Genomic DNA, 23,961 nt, shown 5'->3' with positions numbered 1-23,961 from the left:
TATTGTTGGGTGGCTTTGCCCGTTTTTTTTTTTTTTTTTTTTTTTGGTATCTGCAATGCCTTACAGAAACAGAGGGCACAGCAGTGCTCCATGCAGAAGGTGGGGTCTTGAAACTCTTGTGGCCTGAGTGTTTCCAAGACTGAACTTACTCATGTTTGTCCTTTTAAACCAGTTTGTTGGTGTCTTTCTCCCCAACAAAGCAAATCATGGTTATGACAGGCATTTCAGAGATCTGGGGGGTAGAGGTAGGAACGAGATATTTTTGTAGTTATTGTACACTGACTATGTACCATTAACTTATTGAGTGTTTCCCAAACATGTTTTTTACGTACTTCTTGTAATGACCTTATAAAGTAGGGGTAATGTCTCTTAATCAACCACCCCAAACATTGTGAGTGAATGTAGCGACCATCATTATTTCTCATGAGTCAGAAGGGCAGCTCTGATATGGGTTTACTCATGTGTCTGTCCAGCAGGTGGGTCAGGTGGTGCTGAGCAGCCTCGGATGGCCTCGACTCACTCTACTTGGAGTAGTCTCTGCCTCTTCCAGGTCACCTTGGGCTTGTGCTCATGGTGGTGGCAGGAAAGGAAGAGGAAACATGACTCTCCAGTCCTACTGGTCAAAACAAGCCACACAATTAAGCTCTGAGTTGGGTTGGTAAAACAACAAATGGAATGGATTCAAGGAGGCAAAAATTAAGGGGGAGGCATTAGTGAATTTGACCTTCCTCAATAGGCAGTTATTGCCACTTTCAGCAGAGGAGAAGGTAGTGGCTAGCAATACCATCCTTCTTGGTCCTGACCTGCCCCTGGTGCCTCCTGCCTGATGATCTACCACCTGGAGTGGGGATGCTTTCAACTAGCTGGATTCCTCCCTCTTTCTCATTTATATGTTCTGCACTGGAAATTTCATGTAAAATTTTTGGACTAACCAACTGGGATGGTGCAGGCAAGTGAGTAAGGTAGGACTACTTATCAGAGAAAATGAAGAGAAATCAGATATATAATTGGATGGACATATAGATGGAAGAAAATGAGATAATATTTCTCCTCTATTTGCTCCTTTCCTTGATTTTGCCTGGGTCATCTGCCCCTTCTCGTGTCATTTTTTCTGGATCCTGATTTTATGTTTGAAAAGGACAAGATCCTGGTGTTGGCCTGAGTGTATTTTAGCTCTTTGACCTTGGGCAAGGAAATTAACTTCCCCGAGCCTCCATTGCCTCGGTGCATGATACACAGTGAGAATGTGAGAATGATACACAGATGTTGGTTGTGGAGGTTAAAAGAGAGCTGCAGGTCAAGTGCTCTGTCTAGTGTGAGCCTCCTTGTAACTGCCGTGATTCACTGCTGCTCCTCAAAACACCTCTTGATGCCTGGAAATTCAGTAGAGGTGGCCTCCCCAAAGGCAGCAACTCTGGGTGAGCTGCCAGGGCAGCGCAGACAGGCTGAGCAGCATGAGGACTGTTAATGGGTTTTATGGCTTTGTTGAGTACCCCAACCTAGTTATTAATTATAGGATGCTGTTTAGACAGTGTTGTGATATATACATTTTGGTAATTGATTTGTATAGGCTCATATCTAGCAACATAAAGAATGTGCAGGATCATAACGCTTACAAAAGATTGTAATTGCCTTTTACTGCCCTCTCTCACTTCTCAAATGGGGAGTAAAGGCTTTGAGGCAAGGAGCACAGACACTCCTTGGTCTTTGGACCTCTACCACCACCTACCCAAGTGCCCAAAAGGCAAGGTCTTACAATCTGTCTAGGTGGTCAGGAAATGTGTTGAATCAGTGAATAAATAGCTTTTGTTCTTTTCTGTACTTTTTAATCATATTTCCTTATGTAATCTCTATGAACCGTGAATTGCGTGTGACACTGGGAATGCATATATGCAAATATGGTCAAGGACTTATTCTGAGTAAGCAGTTAATGTTTTTTGAGTGCTTTTGTGAACCTTCCTGGCCTGGCTGGGGTGGGGGATCATTAAAGCACGCAAAACTCCTGCACTTGGGGAAACTGACAAATAAGTACTCAGGCAAGTGTGTTACAAGGCATGATGTCAGGTAGCCTGGTCTTAGACATGTGGAGTGACAAGATAAATGGGGTGACTTCCTGCCCGAGCACCATACTGCAGGGAAGTTTAACTGTCATAAGACCAGCACCCCAGATTTACCTTTTCTAATCTTGCCCACCAGTCTCTGAGAAGCGTGACTGCCCTTGCTTCCCAGGGTAGTGCGTTGTCCAGCCACTGCCCAGGGGTCCTGGGTGGTCTACCCTGCCAGACAACTCCAGAGCAGCACTTGCGCTTTGGAGCTCTAGCGTGTGGCTGGCGCCCTCCCCAGACCAGGCGGCTCAAAGCTCCTAGAGACCCGACCAAGGGCTGGAGCCGCAGCAAAGCCCGCCAGCACCCTCCCCGCGGGGGTCTGCTTCAGGGCGTGGCAGCGCAAGGCCCCTGCTCTCCCGTAGACCACTCTCAACGCCTCAGGTGACCACTTTTTGGGACAGTCCATCTTCTCCAGAGGCAGTTATCTGGAGAGCCGGAGCTGGGGCGCCGGGCGGAGGGTTCCCCGCAGCCGCCCTCCAGGGTCCTGTGGGAACCGAGTCCTGACGGGAGCAGGAGTGCCCGGGAGCGTGGGGACCACGGAGGAAAGTTGGGGGTCGGAGCCGCGCAGCCGGGAGCTCCGAATCCGGTGCCGGTGTCCGCGTCTCATGAATATGCAGGAGCCACCTCCCTCCCTCCGTGACGTCACGGGCCGTCCCGGGGTGAGCGCCGGAGCCGCTCCGGGTCCGCGCCAGTGAGCGCTGCTGCTGCCGGCGAGCGAGCGAGCGGCGCGGCGGCGGGTGCCGGAGGTCGGGCGCGGCGGCGCAGGGAGCGCACCCGGCGGGCGAGGCGAGGCGGCCCGTGGCGCGGCAGGAACCGGGAGGCAGAGCCGGTGCGGACCGCGGGCGGCTGTGGCAGCTCGCTGGCGGCGGCGGCGGCGAGGATGCTGCCTCGGAGGCTGTGCTGGGTGCCGCTCCTGCTGGCGCTGGGCGTGGGGAGCGGCGACGGCGGGGGCAGCCGGCGGCGCCGCCTCCTCGCGGCAAAAGGTGGGTGCTGGGGAAGTTTCCTCTTTTCCGAGAAGGGAGGCCGGGCAGGCTGGAGGGTGCAGTTGGTGGGAACGCGGCTCACGCGCGGTTTGCACGCCCTCCCTTGCCGCAGCTTCTCCGGCATCTGTGCGCCCGGATCCCCGAAGTAAGCGCCCTGCGCCTTAGACCAGCGAGCTTCCACCCGCAGACGTAGCCCAGTTCCTGTGTGTGGAGCAGGGCTCGAGGACCCTGGGGAGTCGGGACAACTTTAGGGGTTGTCTCTGCTGGGGTGGGGGTGTAGTGGGTGATTCGCTGGTTCTGGCCCGGCTATGGCCAGAGCAGGGCGCTGGCGCGGGAGCAGAGGCAGTTGTCTGCTTCTGCCAGGGGGAGGGATCGGCGGTAGTGCCTGCAAAGGAGGGTGCGGAGCTCTCTTCCAGCCAGGGAGGGGGTGCAAACTTGCAGGCTCCAGGGAAGGCCCCCTGGCTCGCCTCAGGCTCCCCAGGGTGACTCCAGCTCTCCTGGGAACGCGCGTCCTCTCGGTGGGCCGCTGAGTCCAGGAGAGGTGCGGGATGTGACGCTCGCCCTGGCCTCTCCGACTCCGCGCCGGCGGGCAGAGGTGCCCAACCTGGTACCCCGCCCCCCCCCCCGCCCCCCGGCCCGTTCCTTGGGTTGGAGGTCGTGACCTCTCCACTCCTACCGCCCGGAAGGAAGCTGCCTCCGAGCGAACGCCTGGCGCAGTCGGGGGGGAACTGCGCTGGCGAGTCGCTTACTTTGGGAGCTGTCTGCGAGCGCCGGGAGGAGAGCTGGGGAGGGGGCGCCGGAGGGCGGGCCTGAAATGGAAGGTCGCGGGCCCGCTGGACGAGGGGGAGAGGCAGGCGTGGAGCAGAGCTGGGGGTAGCGTGGGGGTGGCGGTGGGCTCTGGGAAGACGGTGGCAGGTCTGGGCTGGAGCGCCCAGTTCGGTGATAACTTGTTGATTCTCTGCGCTGTTGACAAGGGCGTGCGCTTGGTTGGGGGCTGTAGTCTAATCCGCCGGGTAACCTGGAGGGGCAAGTTGGTTCCTGGAACCTTGTCTGACTCGCAGTCGTCAGAGGGCGGAGGGGCTTGACCCTGCAGGCAGAGAGGCTCTTCTTCTCCCTTTAGGTTTCGGAGGGTAGCTAATTTGCCAGCTGAGTTTATACTATAGCGCACCAGTTTCTCAGGAAGGGGAGTGTCCATCAGGTTTAATTACTTTTGGAGCGTGAGGGTGGGGAGACTGAGGGACCCCCAGTTTGCCGTCACTGTGGGAATGTCTCTCCCGGAACTTGAGAGATAAATTCGAGAATAGGAGTTTCTGCTTACTCTGTAATCTTTGAATTTTTTAGCGACATGACTTTGAAACTATTTTATAAGCAGACGTCCTATTTCAGCAATGTTTTTTTCTCCTGGTGCATTCTTGAGAGGCAGGTTTTTTATTTTTTTTTTGGGGGGGGGGCTAGATAAAAATCTTTAAGAAACTATCTCAAACATAGTATGATAAAAATTCACTGATATAAAGGGATCATTCCAAGACACTGTTTTGCTTTTTGGGTTTTTTTTTTTTGTGCAAATAAGAATAAAAAATAATGATATTCCAAATCTTTTGCCCTCCTTCCTCAATTTCTTTGTTAAAACAAGAAATTACGCAGCTTTGGAAATTTCCATCTCTGTAGCAGTGCAAATGGTATGTTTATAAGCAGGTGTCTACAAACAGAATAGCTCACAGCAAGTAAGGAAAGGGGAAAAACTTGTTTGAGACGAGGGCCTGGAGTATTTTTGTAGTATTGCTAAGTTCTCAGTCCACATGGGAAGATTTGCGGAGGTCAGAAAGATGAAAAGGATAGGGGGGAATATAGAATTTCAGTGAAGCTCGCTCCTGTGAGTAATTATGCACATTTAGACCAACACTTTTCATCTTCCCCACTTAGAACATATTCATTTCATGGTGAAAACAAGCCAATTTGTTTTTGCAGTGTAAAAAGTTGATTAGCCATTCTGTCTCCATGCCCCTTTTTTTCCTTTCTCTTTCCAACCACTAGGGGGCTGCAGAGGGCGCTGTTAGCTGCGTTAAAAAAGACAAATGTGTAATATTTGATCAAAACAGAGACATTTATTATGACACTTTGGTTGGTATTTACAGGTCTGGCTTTCCTTATTACAATGCACTTGCATTTTACATTTCAAAATTTCATATAGTCTCTGAAGAACATTTGAGATAATAAAGCGATGCTTCATGTTTAATGCACCCTGCCACTGATGTTGCCATTCTGAAAGGTTCATAGGATTTTTCCTACCACTAAAAAAGAGAAAAGTCAGACATGTGAAGGAGATTGAAAAGAAAATAGCTTTCTTATCCCATACAATTCTGTATTCGTGCATAGGAGAGTGGGAGTGTGGCATCAAGCTGCCTGGCAGAGCTGAATGTACCCTCTGGACATCTGTCTGGAAGCATGCCCTCTCAGCTTCGGGGCTGTGTAAGATGTCATGTCTGTGGTGCACAGCTTGTCCTGCCTTTGCGCTCCTTGCTTCTTGCTGTAGGGAATCGAGCAGCTAATCCCTGACAACTGTTAGGAGTTTTCACAGAATCACTGTACTATCAGTGCAAACATAGTCCTGATTTTGGAAATAATATAGTAGTCAGGCAATTATTACCACCACTTCCTCTGCCCTCCTACAGCTTGGCTATTTGTCAGAGGAGACAAATAGCAGATCTCTGCCTGTGTTTTACCAGCAAAGCTTAGGAGACATTGGGGACCCAGGGCGCCCCAGGGACAGAGCAATGACACAACTTGTCCAGGGTGAAGAAGACGATGCAGTCTGGACAAACACACTAAGGTTTATGCTAAATTTAAAGCTGTGTCAGGACCTGGAACACAGTCCCTTTACCGTTCTCAACATCCAAGCATAGTTCATATAGAATCCTGGCATATTCTTGAGTCTAAACCCTTAGTTACCATAGGGCCTACCATGTGCTTGAGTCTGGCTTAGTGCTCTGGAGGATTCTGAGCAGATAGACTACCCCTCATTCCCACCTCACCCCTACCTTTCTCTGAGAGCTTTGATGTAATTGGAGAGACACGATTTTTATGTAGAAATTTTAAGCAAATGACAGCAGAGAGAATTTGTCCCTAGTACAGTAATATGTGATGGGGACATAGGCAAGGGAGATGGTGGTAGAAAGTGGACTTGCCAAAGCAACATTTGGTAAAAGGAGGGGTGAAAAGTGAGCAGAATTAGAAGAGTAATAGTAGACTTTTAGTCTTTGCAGTTTATAGAGCCCCTTCTTAGTAGATAGTGTGTTCTGTGCTATTCTCTTTCCCTGTGCTGTCTTTATATTTTGCAGCCCACGCAGTAGGTGTTAGCCCATTTCAAGGACTAACAATCTAAGTCTGAGAGAGGGTAGATGACTTGCCAAGACCACCAACTAGAGCATGTGGTACAGGGGTGAGAATGACAAGGGTGCCCCAGCCTAGGGTCCCGAGACTGTTCCCTTTGGTATGAAAAGCATACCTAGTGACCCTTGGGAAGCAGGGCAGTTTGTATCTCTGAGATCCGCAGGCCCTTGGTCCTGCTCACAGTGGTAAGAAAGTCCAAGGTGTTATTGTAAAGGGGCCCTTTTGCTGAGGTGCAGGAAATGGGCCTTGCTTTCTTTCATTTGAGGAAACCAGTATTCTCACTTAAAGCAGCGGCCTGGTCCTCCTTCCTGCAGATTCAAAAACCATCCTTGCGTATTCCAGATTGTATATTGCAGAACTCCCTGCAGGGACAAAGATGATATAGATTATTTATGGTGAAATATCCTAAAATATCCTAATTAAAGGGTATAGCCTGGCCAACTGGCATCCCAGGTCACCTGTGGCTCCTGGAGCAGGATGTGCTCATTCCCGCCCTGGGCCCTCTGGACTAGCGGTTAGAATGTCACCTCCCTTAGCCCAACTCCTATTGCTGTTCAAGACACAGCCTGGCTTCCATATGGCCTCCTCTAGAACCTTCCCTAACTGCCCCCCCACCCCTCAGCTGGTGCCCCCAGAAGACTATGGCCCTCCCTCTGTGCCTCTGCTCCTATGGGGTGTTCCAGCAAGGCTCTGGAGGCATATGGAAGCCACTGCACCTTACTCTTCTTGCATTTCCAGCACCACCCTCTGCCTCCCTCTGGCTGTGAATTGAGTTGTCAGTAGTGACTAGCTTAGTGAATCTACCTGTTTGCAATTTTGGTGCAGTTCTGGGTGTTTTTTCTTCCATGAAGTAACATTGGAACTTGGCAGTCAGAGAAACCTGGGTTCTCATCCTGACCTTACTGCTTCTTAGCTCCCTAATCTTGGATGAAGCAGTTAAGCATTTTGAGCCTCAGTTTCCATACCTATAAAATGGGGATCCAAAGTCTACCTTGCAGGTGTTTTGTTTGTTTGTTTGTTTGTTTGTTTTTGCCAGGGCAGAGCTTAGAAAGAACTTAGCCTAGGTGATAACAGGTAAGCAGCACAAATATACAGTGACTAATTACTGATCACCGAAACACTAGGTTTGAGTGTCTGAGATATGGTGAAATTTTCTTTTTGATTGCTTGGCAATTGATGGCATTATTCATATCTTCTTTCAGCTCAAACTGCCCTCTCTGTGTGTCTCTTTTTGTCTCAGTCTTTTTGTATATGTGTGTATTTGTGAAAATGTGTAAATACAGCTGCACATGCACACACTCTCACATTCGGCTTAAATTGTGAGAATATCTGAATGTCTTCGAAGTCAGGACCCATCTTGTTCACCTCCAAAGCCCTGCACTTAATGCAGGGCCAGGCCAGAGCAAGGCCTCTTGGTGTGCTATGTGTGCTATGTCCTGTCTCCTACTGTTGACAACAGATGTGTGGGGTTCTCGTGTGCGGAGGAGGAGCTTCTGTGGTGTGAAGTTGGCTGTACGGAGGGGTCCCTGCCCAGTTGTGCTTCCCTCCCAGTCCTGCTCCCCCAGGAAGCAGAGAGCATCGTTTTGCTTTAGACATTGGCAACCTCTGTGATTGGGCATGTTTACAGGGAAGGGACAGCTGAAGCATGGTCACTAATGACAGCTCGAGACAGAGTATTATCTGTAATCGGGCCCATCACTGCCTGCACCCTGTGGGAAGGCTCCATGAGAAGTGGGCTCCAGGACAATGCTGACAGGATTGACTATGGGTGCTGAGCCAAAGACACTGGCTCTGATTGCTGCAAATGGTCAGCTGGGGCTGCTGTAACAGAGCTCTGTAGAGTGGGTGGCCCGTAAACCACACGCATTTATTTCTCACAGTTCTGGAGGCTGGACCTGAGATCAGGGTCAGGTTCTTGTAAGGGCAACTTCCGGTTGCAGACTGCAGCCGCCTCTGTGCAGCCTCACAGCCAGGGAGCAGAGGGCAGAAGCAGGCTCCCTCCTCACTCCTCTGAGCCTTTACTCCTATCCACCAGGGCTCCTCCCTCATGACCTCACCTATTCCCCATCTCGTCTCAAGGTTCCTTACTGGGGATAAGGTTTCCACATGTGAATTTTTGGGGAATGCAAATAACACTGAGTGTGTAACACTCACATTGTAAGCTTTGAGGGAGAAACAGGGTACAGGCAGGGGGTCATGTTCAGAGGAGGATGTCTGGGGCAGATTTAGACCAATCCAGATATGCCCTGTTCCTCATCTTCTTAGCTGATGGCTTTCCCTCCTTTTTTTTTTTTGTAAGGGCAATGGGAAAAAAAAAAAAAAGGATAACGTTGCATATAGCAAAGACCTTGTGCTCTCTCTAGGGCAAACATCATACATGGCGTGCATTATTGGGGAACTTGGTAGCTATAGAAACAAATAGACTGTGCATTACAGACCACACACGATCTTGTAGGAAAGGAAGAAGTTGGCCAGGTTAGGAAAACTCAGGAAAGACTCATGGAGAAAACAAGAAGTCCTTGATGAGTGAGGTTTTGGGTAAGCAGATAGAAAGGGTGGGCAGGTGGTGAGAATGCCTGTGATTGGTATACAGGCAGGAGGAGGAAAGTCAATGTCCACCAAATATTTTTGGGGTACAGATTGTAGACCCAATAAAAGAGTGATTATAGACCTAATAAAATTGAGTGCATACTAAGTGCCAGCACTGTTTACATATGTGTCCATTGGTTTCATCCTGACCCCAATCTATGAGGCAGGTAGAGTGCCTACCCCATCTATGAAGAGGAAGAAATCAAGGTCTAGAGAAGTGATGTGACTTAGACGTCTAAGTTCTCACAGCTTGGGGATGGTGAAAGTGAGGTTTGAACCCATAACACTGGGAGACATGGAATCCCACATCACATTGGCCCACCAGCAGAGCGAGGTGATGCTGGCTTTAGGAAGAGTCTGAGGGAGGCCAGAGGAGCTCTGCCAAGCAGAAAGCCACATCCTCATGAGGTGAGGACATCTGGCTTCACTACAAAATTGCTGAGTCAGTTTCTCTGGAAGTCTCACTCTCTGCCTCAGGTCTCCATCACAAGTGAGCCTGGCCTCTCTCTTCTTATCCATGCAGCCCAAAGCCTTTCTCACCTCCTGTCCTGCATGACTCCAGAGGGAGGGCAGTGTCTGCATTGTGTGGTTCCAAAGATGTGTGTGGAGGAGTCTCTTGCACCATAAAGACAGCTGTTGTTCACTTGAGTTAAATATTATGCCCTTCTGACTCCTTCTTTGAGCAGGCAGGGTTCATAAAGTTTACCACAGATACTTTCAACTGAGGTAGGTTTACTTGAAGGCTGGACACTGAGGAAATGAGGAGAGTGTGCTGGAAGGCAGCTGTGGCAAGGGTGGAGGAGATGGTCTGGACGGACTAGGAGGTCCTTGACTGCTCCCAGGGCTGCTCTTTCTTCCAATGTCCTAGAAGGATTTTATATATGGCAGTTGGTGTTTCACAAATACCCATTTACAGGTTGGTAAATGAATACCAACAGGTACGCAGCAGCAGAGCCAGGAGTTAGACCAAGGGGTATGACGTTGCCAGTTGGCTATAATTCAGCACCAGGAAGCACAGTGATGACGGGGACACTAACCTGAAGCTCAGTTCTCCCAATTCTCACAGATTTCTAATCCTTAGGACAAGCACTAGTCTGCAGTGCCTTCCTAGACCTTGTTTGTCTCTAGTCCAGAGCTCTCTGCCTGTATCAGTCTTCCCAGGACCATCTGTTTCTTCTCCTGGTTCACTTGGGCTCTCTTTTAGAGGCTCACTCAATGTCTGCCCTCTCTGGGATGTCCTGGGGTACTGCCAGCCCCATGTATACCAACCCAACCTCTCATCTTCCCTCCAAGAATCTGTTACTTCCTCTGTGTTACCTGTTTGGGGAAAAGTCACACCACCTACAATTTACCCAAGTCAGAGTCCCAGAACTCCTCCAGCATGCTTCTCTTTCCTTTACTCCATCCTTCATCAGGTATATACTCCAAAAGATCTAGAACTATCTCCATGCCCATTTTTACTGCCTTATGCAGCATAATTCTGACCTCCTCTCACTGCATCCATCATACTGCTGTCTGGATGGAGCCTGAAGCCCGGCCCCTCCAGGCCTATGTGAAATTCCATCATGGTCTCACGACTTCCATCCAGCCTAGGGTCTGTTAGGGTCCCCGGCTTTTGAGAATAGCTTAACTTTTTGGAAATACCTTAACTTTCTTCTGGTCTTTCACAACTTACCACTTGTGAAACCCACTGTCCAAATCGCATGGCCTCTTGATGTCCCACCCTCTCTACTTGCACAGGCACCAGCATCTTTGCCACCACCAGGGGCCCCAGGCTTGGAGTCCAGCTCTCAGGTCACGTTCCATAGCCACTGCCCGGGGGGTATTAGTTGGGACAGGAGAGGTAGTGGGTCGGTCACTCAGGTCCATGCTCATGAAACAAATGCCTCTCAGTTTTAGGATGTGTGTGACCTGACTACGACCCCTTCAGAAGCTCAGGCATTTACAGAGCACAGATGAGGGCAGGAGGTGTCTATGGAGAACTTCTGCCTGCACATTGGCAACCTCCCTCTCCTCTGAAGCTAAGATGCTTCCCAGGGTCAGCTCAGAACAAGGAGCTCTATCCCCCTGCACCTGACAATCCCCAGGCCTCTCAAACTAGACCCAAACTCTGCAGTCTCTCATAAATGTCTTTTGAGGTTTTTATTCTTATTTCTTATCTGGCCTCCTCTCTTCTCAGTGAACTTACAGCAATTTCCAGCAGGGAACACTGTCTTCTGTCAAGTGCTTGTTTTGTCCCAGGCACTGTTCTGAGTGCTTTATAGATATTAATGGTCACTCAGCCCTCCAGCCACTCAACCAGGTGTGTTATCTTATTATCCCTATTTTACAGGTCAGAAAATGGACACCTGGAAGGTTTAGCTACTCATCCAGTTCACTCAGTAAAGCAGAGCTGGGATTTGATTCCATAAATTCTAGTTTCAGAGTTTACTCTTCTTCATTGTCCTGGTGCTATCAAGCCTGCCTGCTTGAGAAACCCTGGAATCACTTGAGAAAGTTTTAAAATAATTCTAATTCCCGGACCCAGAGACTCGGTATTTCATTTAAAATGCTCCAGGCTGGGATTTCATTTAAAGCTCTAGTATGTCTGATGAACAGCCTAGGGTGAGAAGGGCTCCACTGGACTGACAGCTCCCCAAGGCATGTTCCTTGCTCTCTGTGTGAGTTGCAAGGTTGCTCCAGGTAAGGGCATTGTTCCTGTGTATTTTACCACCACAATAAGCTGTCAAACTGCTGCTGGCCTTCCTGTCTTCCCTGGCAGGCTTTGAGCCTTTGAAGGGTGACTCTTTCTGGTCAATGTTGTGTGACCAAAGCCAGGGACTCCCAGAGTGCGGGGCGGTGCCGCTTTCTGCCTGCCTCACTGGTGGGAATGCTCCTCAGGCCTCTCCCTGCCAAATGACTATACATCCGAACCAATGACAGCATGCACTGTGTAAAGGTTGCAAACAGTTCTGCAGAAAAGTCAGCAGAATGAAAATCCCGCCACGATGTTGAGAAAGTTGGGTCCAGTAGCTGCCGTTGCACATTCTCACTTTGCATATTTCAAATAGCATATTCCAAAAGGCTGCAGATGCCGTTTTCATTGCCTTTACAAATGTTTAACAGGCTGAAATGGACTTATTCCTAGGGAATCCCCCGTATCAAATTGTCATGTGAAAATTGCCATTTAAACAAAAAAATGTCATTTTTGTGACTTCAGCTACTTTGCGTTTCCATGAGGTCTGACTATTATGCAGTCAGACAAATCTGCAGTCTACAAACAAGCCTGATATGAAAGGAAAGATCATAACTTCCAAGTCACGTGACCTGGTTATGCTGACTGGTGTGAAGCTCAGGGCAGGCCACTCAGTCCCTTCGGGGTCTGCTTCGTGTACAGGACACAAGGCCTCTCCCGTCTGCCTGGAGGAAGTTCCGGGTGTCCACATGGATGTGGCTCTGAGCACCCTTGGAAAGGTTAAAGTGCCTAAAAAAGGTGATGAGATTTTGGACATTTATTTTGTCATTTTTGGATTCAAACCCCCCAAACAAAACTGTCCATCTTTCTCTCCCCATACTGTTACCAATTTCGTTAATTATATGTTCAGGAGAAGTTTGAGTTTCACAGTAAGTGCCTTCCCGATTCTTTGATGTACAGTCTGCATATGTCACAGCTCGTGGTCACCATGGTTACACACCAATGCAGCAGTTGCTGGCCCATAAATTTTCCAGGAAGAACCAGTCAAAACTGTTGATATTATGTCAAGTTGATGTGTCGTTTTCCAATTTGCATGGATAACTGCATTGCAGCAAATTAATTAAAACAGATAAATGTTAATCTAATGCATGCCTCCTTATAATTAATGAAATATAACCATTACAGAGGTATTTGATTTATTATTTTAATTTATAAAATGCTGAATTCTCCTATAAAGTTAGATATAGTAACAGGAGAAACTGACCCATAGATAGGATTAGGAAAAATAATCACATTTCTATAAATTAATCACTCTCTAAAAGGATATAGTTCATTAACACCATGAACTGAAAGTGTTAGATGTAAATTAGATTAACCTTTTTAGTGACACTTCCATTTATATTGCGTATTCTTTTCAAACTCAAAGCACTTTACATATATTAATTCAATTAACCCTCCCCAGACCCTTGTTAAGTAAGTACATATATCAAAGTTGGAAGGGAGGAGAAATGAAAACCCTTCAAAAAATATTGAAATTCTGATTTTAGGATGCATTATTTATGATTTCGTCGGCTGCGGTACAGTTTATCCTGGACTTACGTAGCGTGAGCACATGGGTAGGTATCCGGGTTTGCTCTCTCCTGCTACCAGGAAACACTTAGCATGTCACTCCATATTTGAGGCCAGAGATGCTTCTGCCTGATGCTGAGGCCAAATGCTCTGAAAAAACTTCTGTGTTATTTCATCAAAGGCACCCAGAAACTCTGGGTTCAAACTGCGGCAACCCCAAATGGGTGTGGGTAACTAGACCTTGTGTCCCAGAGGGTCATCATCCCTTGAGTCAGTTACTGCTCCCATTTGTCCCTCTGCCCTTGACTTTGTAGACGCAGGACTGGCTGGTGAACAGGCCTTGGGATGCTTTTAGGGGAAGGAACAAGAAGCAACAGGGAGGTGGGAATGGGGTCTGTCTTCAGGGCTGTGTGGGTAAGGAGCACTGCCTCTGTTCCATTACCTGCGGGGGTGGAGAGTGAAGACCCAGGAGAGGAAAGATTCACTTTCTGTCTAGCAGTGTTTCTCAAGGACCATTTCCTGGGTGAGGATCTGGGTCTTCTGCAGTAGTTTGTCACCAAACAGATGAGTGCCCCATCTCCTTTGGGGGCCATGTCTATATGTAGAACTCACAGTCATTGCTCCAGTTCTCCCAGGGAGAGGCACAGAGTGAGAGGAAAGGGGTGGGGGACTTGCACTATAAAAACTTACTCAGACTCAGAGAAGGAGACTGTAAGCAATTGATTGGATGTGTGTTTGGTGGTTTAAGGTTCCAAATATTTTTTTTTCTCACTCTTTTCCTTCAAGTTCTCAAACCCACAAATACTCTCCTAGGGCAGCTTTTCACTGTATCTCACAAACCAGGTCCCTTTGAAAAGGAGTGTGCCTCGAATTCCAGCCTGCCCTGTAGCTAGTGGTTCTGAAGCTACCATGGGGAGTGCTAATCCAAAGGAATGAATCATTAATGGTTACCCATGAAAGCAGCGTGGGAGAACAACTTTGCAGATTTCTTCTTGCCTCTGGAGTTAGAAAATCACTGACTCTGGTACTCCAAGCCAACGTGCAAAGACACTTGAAGCCCACACAGTCCTAGAATCTCAGTTTATCATGCTCTGCCAACACTTCTTGGCACACTCTCTGTGCTGCAAATTGCCCCTGCTTCTCCCCTCCAGACCTTGTTTTGGAGAGATTAAGAATCAGGACTTACAGCCAAGAATTGAAAGACCAGCCATCATTCAGGAAACTCGCAGAAATGCGGGGGAATGAGAGAAAGTATTGACTTTGCAGTCCATGGGATTGTAAGGGATGCTTCCCTGCCTCTCTCCTTCCCTCCTCCCATCCTCCCTCCCTCTCTCCCTTCTTGCTTCTATTTTGGTGGTGTTTTTGTTTGTTTTTGGGAGGAGCAGTGGTCATTTGGAACAGGGAAGGAAGCTGAAATCTGTTATAATTGGAGTTAAAAAGAATTTTGCATTCAAGACCTAGCTTTCTTTTTTATTGGTATTTTTCCCCAAAGGAAAACTAATTATTTCAGCTTTATTACACCATCATCAGAAATAACAAGATGGTTGTATCTTGCTGGATTATTAATTTTAAAATTATATTTAAGACATTTTAGTGATTTCTTCTTCTTTTAATTAGCTTTCATGAATAAAGCATTTTTATTGCATTTGCATCGTTTTCCCTTTTGAACAGCTCCCTGCCTCCCCTCCACCCTAACCTACTAGGAGTTAAATTGCAGCTAATCTATGTAGAGGAACTCAAGTCACAGACCAGCTCAGAACCTCTGCTTGAAGCTGCAGCTTCCTGGAGTTTTGCTTCCAGACATATCCCACTGCTTTGTCCCAGAGACCATGGGTAGGGGTGAAGGGTGGAGAGGACCCACAGAATTGTGTCAGCCTTCAGCACCCCTCTCATACCAATATCCGCCCATCCTGAGCTATCTCTTCCTGCCCCCTCCTCATCAGTTTTTCTCTCTTGATATCCTTGGTGGTTTCAAGAACTCCTTTGGGAAGAGGAGTTTGGCTGCTCCCTACAAACCTCCCCTTAAAATACTACCAATAATGAGAATCATCATCATCCTAGTCTCATAATACATACTTTCTCAATCCACTGGGAAATGTGAGAAAAACTGTCTTTGGAAACCTTGATTACTTCTATTGCTAAGGACCAACCACCCACTCTCATTGAAGACACCTTGGCTTCAAAATGATTCACCCGGTGCATACTTCCAAACAAATGAGCTCCTGTCTGGGCCACTTAGAGGTTCCACCACCTTGGTCCCCAATCTCTAAGACACTGGTGACTAAATGCTCTAGTATGTCAACGTGTCAGAGAGGAGCCATTTCTGACTTTCCTAAAGTGATGGGACATGAGGCGTGAACTCATTTGGCAACGTTTGCATTAAGAAGAGAAGGAGGTTAAGTGGTCGCACAAGGGCGACATTTTAGACAGCATGACAGCCTGTCTGGAGTGCATGGGGGGCATGAAGGCAGCTGGGTCTCTGTCATAGAGCTCAGACCATATTAGAATGATATTAGTTCCTGTGCCCAACTTGTGTGGATGAGTCTAGGAGGCACAGCTTTTGTCACCTAAAAGCTGGCAGTGGCTGGCTACAGATCCTCAGGAGACTGGGCTTCTGCCCATGCTGATGGCCACAGTGGAGCCTGAGTGTCTCTTCAGCCTTGGTCCTGGCATGAGACAACCTGGTGTTTGGGGTAGCAGCTTTGTGTGGTGAAGATGTGTGCTTTGATGTCTTCTCTCTCCAGGACCAAGGCAACCTCTCTTTTGGGTGCCAATCCCTAAACAACCCACCAGAGCACCGGAGGCAGCCCCAGAGATAAAGGAGGACATCGCTGTTCGCTGTGGTACAGGATCCTCAGGTGTGCAGCCTGGTGGCGCTCAGACCCAGTCACAGGAGCGCCACCTGGAGGCAGGCATCCAGCCAGCACCCCCCTCGTTTAAACAGGAAGCTTCACCTGCTTCTCTGTCTTGACTATGTCTGCTTAAATGCAGGAGTGGGCTTCTCCTGAGCAGGGTCTGGACCTTCATCCCTGCCTCAGCTGTCTGAAGGCTGAGCCTTCTCCATCTGTTCTTCTGTATTGTCTTTCAGTGGCACTTTTCTCTCTCTTGCCTTTGCTTCAAACGGCAGGCATTATACCCCTGACTCTTGTGCTTCTACTTCAGACTGCTCAGAAGAGGGGATGGCAGGTGGGGATGGCAGGGGTCTTGTGACTCAGAGATAGTTTGGTAATTTGGATTCTCCTTGTCTCCATTGCATATCTCCCACTAGTGGCGGACCAATCCATCTTTAATCCAGTTGTACTAAACTTTTGATGGATTTTCCAAACACAATCCTTGCTCAAAATTTCTCCATGTCACTTCATTACATTCCTTGGCTTCTCTCAAAAGGCCCTTAGCTTGTGCTGCCTGTTCCTGGGCTAGCAGGTGAGCTCTGGGGCAGAGCCCAGCACCCAGCACAGTTCCCATGCAGGTCTCCATGGGGCACTGATCAGATCCCTTCTTGTTGCCCAGCTTCCTGCCCTCACTAAACTTTGTCAGGTTCTATAATGTCTTCACTACTGGATCCCCAGAAGCTTAGGATTGAGCACAGAGTCAATGGATGAGTGATGACCTGCATTCCCCAGAGCCCTGCTCTTTGCCATGAGTGGGAGATGGTGCCTGGGATGGAATTTTCTTTGATTCATCTTTTTCCTTTATCATCTTGGATCCCCAGTGCCCATCCTCCCAGCACAAGCACACAGGGTAGGGCTAATAGAGTGAAGGATTTGGTTAGTAAAGGTCAGTATCCCAGGCTGGGCTCTAGCCATTATTGGCACAACCTCGTGCATTCAGGGATGGGGAAGTGGAGCCAGGTTGGAAGTAGGTGGCCTGCTGGGTGTGAGACAGGTTAGGGCATAGGAGGCTGGATGGCTCAGGACTTGAACCTCCAAGGCTGATGACTCTGAGGGCCATTTCCAGAGCATATATCCTGTGGGATAGGTAATGTAAATGAACTTTCCTATCAGTGAAATACCTTAGCATGAGCTCTGTTCCCCCCACACCCCACCTGACATTTGTCTGTAGCCTTGTATCCCACTTTTGGCAGAACATTAGTCACTGCATTGGTGAGAATTTCACCATAACCGTTGATTGGTGTAGGTCTAACACTGTCCCCAATACTGTCCCATGTCACTCCATAGATCCTCCTTGCTTCGGTCAGCATTCTCTTAAATCCCAGATTGCAGAAGTCCTGCACATATAAAGCATGCTTTGCTTTCCAAACAGGTCATTAAAAGCAATTTGAAATTTATGGCGTCAGATGTACATGCGCAGAGGACAAGGATGAGATTTTTAATAGTAAATGACTGTGCTCTGTAGAGGTGGGATGGGGCCTGTGGAGTGAGGTGATGAGGCCGATGGATTTCCGCCACCATAGCTAGGGAAGCAGATGAATGAGAAGAGGTGCTGATTTCTGAATGTACCGAGATTTCCAGGCTCTGTACTTAGTCCACAGAAATTGAGCCAGTGGGATCGTTTCCAAAGCCAAAACATTTACTTCTGGATCTAAGGATATACTGGTTCTGTCAGGAGCATTATAGCTTTGACACTAGGCACACAGAAGCACCACTTTCCCCATCAAATGCAAGTCCAGAGTTTCTGAAGCTGATGTTGGGGAGTCTTCTAGAAACATTCCTGGAGCTGTGGGCTATAGAGAGGGGTGTGGTGAAAGTGGCTAACAGCCCTGACGCTGACCCTGGACTCCTCCTTTGCCTGGGGAACCACGGGGTCTCCATGCTGCCACTCCTTCTTGGGCTGGGGCAGTGGCCCGGACAGGACCCACTTCCTAGAAATCTGGCTTAAGTGGAAACATTTCCCTTTAGATAGCAAGACTGGAACTTGGTCCCAACAGGGTTTTACTAAAGTCTCAGGGTGCATAACAGGGAAATAAACAGAAAAGATCATCCATCTTGATCACTGGTTTTCAACCCTATCAGAACCAATGATTCCTTTTTACAACAAATATTTATGGTGCCTCCATTGTTATCCTGAAATGAAATTTACTGATACTATTATCTGCTTATATACATAATTTAACAAATCAATGTAATATCTTAACTGGAATGTAAAGGAACAAAAAGGAAAATAATGTGTAATAAAATAAAATGCAGTGCTTGGGCCCAAGTACAAGAACACAGTGAATGAGACACTGCGAATTCCACAGCTGAAAATGCAACTGGATCTGAACTGTGTTGTAGTGACAATTCAAATATCTTGGGCAGTACTGGGGGGATGTGACTTTTAGGAATGGTGAGATTCTCCCGGTGAAGTTTTGACAAGACAGAGTACATTCCGGCTTCAATTCTTAGGATGGTTATATTCCTGAAAAGTTGAGGATTTAAAGCTAACAAAGACTATCTAGCTGACCCACTCCTATGTCATTATGCGGGAGAGAACTTTGGAACTCTGGATGGAGTGCTGGGGGCATCCACTAGCTCACTGACTCTTAAGTTCCTGGCTTTAAGAGGCGCCAGAGATGGTTCCTGCAAGCTGAACTGGCCTTAAAGAGTAGACAACTTGTGGAACATACATTTCTGAGGAGCTTTTGGGGAGAAGTGGGAAATACCATCTGCTGATGAGCAACTAAAAAAAAGTTGCCATATCTTACACAAAGATCTGAAGAATAAGGCTTTCCGGTGGGGAATGTTGGAAGACCCCCCCAAAGTCCGCAGTTTACAGCAATCCTTTAGACTCATGGAAGAGAGAGGGCCACTACTTATCCTCATTAAGTGTGGAGACCCCTCTTGGTCCTGCCCCTCCCCTGCTTCTCTGCCCCACAAAGAGAAGAGTGTGGGGGTGGGAGAAGCAGATCACACTTGACCCCTCCATCATGTAATGCCTTGGTACTGCAGGGAGGGAGAAAGTAGAATTCTTTGTTCAGATAGGGAATGGGAATTATTTTATTATTTCTTTTATTTATATATTTTTTACATCACTGTTCATTTTCAAACAATGTTTGCTTCCCCCCACCCCCTCAGGTGTAGTCCCCATAGAGTTTCCAGTGCACCCGTGCACCATCACCTCAGTCCCCTGTGCTCCTCCCTCCCTCCCTCTGATCCCTCCTCCTCCTGCCTGCAGTTGGTCTCTGGTTTATAATTGTCTGGTTTTGTTTTGTTTTGTTGAACCATCCGATAGTTTTCTTTATCCTCTGACTTATTTCACTGAGCATAATTTCTTCTAGCTCCATCCATGTTGCTGCGAATGGCATGAGTTTGTCTTTTGCCCCAAAATAGATGACTGGATCAAGAAACAATGTGTTATCTGTACACAATGGAATACTATTCAGCAATCAACATAGGGGATGGGAATTTAAAAATGAATGCATGGAGTTTAACCAAAAGGTGATGTGGAGCTGTGGAATTGGACTGGAGTACCTGAGGCACTTGTCACCGATCGGGAAAGGGCCCCTGGACTAAACATGGTGGGGGCGGGAGCAAACAAGGCATCATTTGATGTCTATAACCAACTGCTTAGAGTATGTATTATGGTCAATACTGACGTTTCAGAAATAACCATTGTTCTGTTGGATGGAGAAGCCAATCCTTCCTTAGTGTTTTCATTGATCATTTAGAGGGATGAGGGTTTTATTTTCTATTGTTTTTATTTCCTAGATGTCTGTCTACTTTTCCCCCTTCCTTCACACAAACTCCATGTGTCACATGAGACAAAGTCTGGATTGCCTAAGAGAGTTTCAGTAACTTTGAGATGAAAATGCATTTTAATATTTTGATTTAATGGGGAATGGTGTATCCCCGTAATAAGTAGTTCAGCGACATTGGGTAGTTCTGTAATATTTGACTTGGAGTTGAGTTTATAAAAATTTCAGCCCAACAGTAACTTCGGGGCACCGGGGATGTATGTATTTCTGAAATGAGAAGACCTGGTTGACATTCTGATTCTAAAATCAACATCATCTCTTATGCGTCCCCATATTTTCAATTATAATGGACAACGGGCTGTGAATTTAAAAGCAGCTTCCCTGCAGCTCCTGTGCAGCCCCAGCTTGAATGGAATAAAGAGAAGAGCCTGGATGTGAGGGACAATTCTCACACCCACTCCTCCAACTTAACTTATTAAAATGCCTTCTTTTCCCAGCCTGCTTTGGTTCTTTTCTTTGCACATTGGTTCCTTGGGGAGTTTTTGAAAGTGGAATTTTTTCAAAATTTGGGGAATTTACATCCTGAAATGGTTGCACCTGGGAAAGGTAAAATGTTGGCAGAAAAAGCCTAGATTGTGTGAAATACCTCTGGCAGCCAGAACAAAACTATTTCTAACAGATATATGGGGGAATAAAACAGCTGTCTAGGATATGGTGTTCTATTATCTCTTTGGCATTACAGGGTACATTTCAGATCTTCTTAACCTGCTCCCACTCTCCACTTCCCATGTCAACGTCATCTCCTTTCCCAAGTTAAAAATTCCCAGAATGGATTGTATCAAGTTCCCGATAGGGTATTCTTAGGCAGCAATTAAAGTCAAGGGTTGCACTTAGACAATCTTAGGGTGAAATGACCTTGTAGAATACCATTTGGTTTTTACCCCAGGAGGCTCAGGGCAGACCTTTCTGAACCAGAGGGTGGTCAAAAACCAGGCCTGCAGTGGTTCTCTAATCTACCCATAACCGCTCGTACCCCATTCGACTATACTGCAAGAATGGAATAGCTGTCCAGTGGAACTTGGCTTAGCATTAGGGGCCTCCTCCTCAGAAAGATTGTTATCTTCTGTTGGGGACTTATGGCAGGTCTCATCCTCTCTAGCGTGCACTGTTCTCAGACTCAATCAGATGCAGGTTGGAGAGAGACCAGACAGAGTGTGTGCAGGGAGGACATCTATGTGGCCATAGGGGGCGATCGTACTAGATGCCATCAATATGCTGCCCACAGTTCACCCACTCTTGCCATTTTCTTGCATTCAGCTCCAACTTTCAGCACTAGTGAACTTTTGACTGTGGGTTTCGTCTGACCACTAGACCTTTCTCTACCTGACAAGTCAGAATCCCAGGGAATTAATAACCAATGACTGGCAGGGGTTGATAGATCAGGTCAATACCCCTACTTCCTTAGGTGGGAGAACTTCTGTGGCTCTACAAAGAGTCCCCCTGAGGTCCCCAGGAGGTCTGGGTTCCACTTGCTCATAGTGGAAACTTGCTTCTGTTCTTTGTTCCTGAGTCACCTCTCCACTCCCCTATTCCCCTACTTAAGGTCACCTCCCAAGTAAACTACCTGAACTCAAATCCTGTCTCCTTCAGGGCCTGCTCCTGAGGGAATCCAAACAAAGAGAGGGTTGAGCAAGAGAAAGTATTTGATAGAGAGTACTCACAACTCTTCTGCAGCCTTGCCCAAAGTACATCTGATATTTCAGGATCTGAGCACCAGGATTCCTTGGCCCATTCAGTTAGGATTGCTTGACAGCTCTGAGGTCTTGCGGGACACTGGAAAGACTCTGCTTGCCCTGACTGGTGTCTCCCTTCACTGATCTCTGAGCACTCCTGTGCGGCTCCTGCACCCACTTGGCATTGGGAGGCCTTGCTTCACTAACAGTGCTCTGGGGCTGGGGCACTGAGCTTGGTAGTAGTGAAGACTTGCGTACTCTGAGCCCAGGACTCTTGAAGTTTCCTGAGGGCAATGCCTCTGCACCTTCTCCAGGATCTGGGCTACCCTCCCATGGTGAAATGAGTTGAATTAGGCTGAGTGCTTGCAGCATACATGAGCCATGTGTCTGGGGGAACATCTGGCACCTCTGATCATAGCCAGATTCTCGAGCATCTACTTTCAGCATTTTCCCAGAGCACCTATAAGAGAATTGGCAAAGCACTTACCTTTCTGACTGCAGCGCTTCCGTAGTTGGTGTGCAACAGCCAACAGAAAAATATCTCTTCTCTACACACCCACCCCAGCATGCCCGCAGGTCTGAATTACTGTGGTCATTGAGTTATGTGAGGTAGGGCATGGAAAGCTCTGATTGATACAAATTCTACCCTTTCTCTAAGAGACTTAATGCACTGAGCCATTGTCAGCTGAGCAGTTGGGTGTGAATTAGTCCATCAGCTTAGCTTTAGTCACATGGCCCAGCTCAAGTGCATGGGATTTAGTTTGTTTTTTTTTTTTTTTTTTTTTTGACAGCCAAATGACTTTATTTCAGAGGTGAGTGGCATCAGCATATAAAACACATGTAAATAGGCCATTTCAGGTACTGCATATAACATGTGATTTATTTCAAAAGTTCTCTTAATTCTGGGTGGCTGACTGATGGCATCATCTGGGTATGGTATACAAATTATGGCTCCAGATTGTGCCACTGAGAAGCTGTGGGATCTTGGAAAACTTGCATAAATTCTCTGAGAGTCAGTTCTCCTCTTTAGGATGGGTGTATTAAATCCTAACTCCAGATGCTATTGTTAAGGCTCAAGGGTATGAAAGTCTTGATAGAGGCCAGCCAGTATTCTGGTTTTCTGTTGCTATTTAACAAACTACCTCACAACTTAGTGATGTAAAGCCACTATTTCATCATGTTCATAGATCAGGAATATAATGGGGAAGGAAAGTTAGTTTATCTCTGCTCCATTGCATCTATGACCTTGACTGACTGTGGGTTTGCTGGGATCATCACAAGGGCTCTTCACTCACAGTTCTGGCGGCTGAGCTAAGATAGTTCCAGCATTGGGCTCAGATGGGGCTCCTGGCCAGAGCCTGCCAGTGGCTTCCTCACTGCATGTGACATCAGCATGGGCAGACCTTTTGCCTGGTGGCTCTGGGCTCCTGCACACAACATGGCAGCTGTGTAGCCTCTGGTGGATTCAGCCGGATCTCCCTCCTAGAAGCTGGATCCCTCTCCAAGGTGTTTCTCTCGTGAAAACTTGCACTTTCTCCATGAGTTTATTTGTCTCTGACTTTGGCCTTCGCTAAAGTGGTCTCTACTCTCCCATGCCCCAAGAGAGAAAGGACAGAGCCCACTCATGTCTTGGGCAGCAGATGCTCTAGCACTCTCTGAGGGAGCCAGCATGCCTGATGGGCACTCTGGAGGAGAGACCACTGTAGGATGGTGGAGGGGTGACTGGAGGGAGGTAGGGTGATTGCATGGCATGGTAGGATGCTGATGACAGTTATGTCTGTTCTAGATACTTCATAGGCATCAGCTATGGGGGTCTAGGAAATGGATCTTCTAACTCCCTGTAGGGTAAGATAAAGAAGTATCAGGCTTTTCTGCCCGCCCGCCATTAGGATTGATGATGGATTCTTGCTGTCCTGAATGCATGCCTGATGGTGGGCACCTGGAGTAGGGTGTGGTCACGCGTAAGTGGATACACCTGTGCTGAGAGGCTGGGCTTATAAGGGCGGCGTCACGGGGATGCCAGTGGCAGCAGAGAAGCATAGAGCAGAACTACCAGCCGAGCGAAAGAGAAGCAGAGACCACCAGAGAACGCCAGAGAGCCCAGAAAGAGTGAAGACTTGCTGGGGGCTGGGAGGCCTGCCAGCCTCCCGGCCCCCTGGCACTCCTGCCAGCCATGTACCTGGTAAATCCCAATAAAAGCCTGCAAAAGCCACTGAGGGCTCCGGGACTCTCTAGGACTCCTTCTTTACCCCGTCTGCTCGAATCATAGAGATCCTGCCCTGTG

At 47.8% G+C, this 23,961-nt stretch overlaps 1 protein-coding gene across 1 annotated transcript in view; it reads left to right on the top strand.

The window, feature by feature from the left end:
- Positions 1 to 2,801: 2,801 nt before the first annotated feature.
- The window catches only part of CLSTN2 (calsyntenin 2), a 635,260-nt gene continuing 614,100 nt past the window's right edge, over positions 2,802 to 23,961 (top strand). Inside the window, exon 1 of the mRNA XM_054700777.1 lies at positions 2,802 to 3,088. Within this exon, the coding sequence (XP_054556752.1) occupies positions 2,986 to 3,088 (103 nt within the window). The 5' untranslated portion in view covers positions 2,802 to 2,985. The remainder of the gene's footprint in view (positions 3,089 to 23,961) is intronic.

This window comes from Talpa occidentalis, unplaced genomic scaffold (assembly GCF_014898055.3).
Source record: "Talpa occidentalis isolate TD23 unplaced genomic scaffold, MPIMG_talOcc4v2.1 talOcc4.4, whole genome shotgun sequence".
NCBI lineage: Eukaryota > Metazoa > Chordata > Mammalia > Eulipotyphla > Talpidae > Talpa > Talpa occidentalis.
Note: the sequence above shows the minus strand (reverse complement) of the source record. Positions and strands in the feature narration are given on the sequence as shown.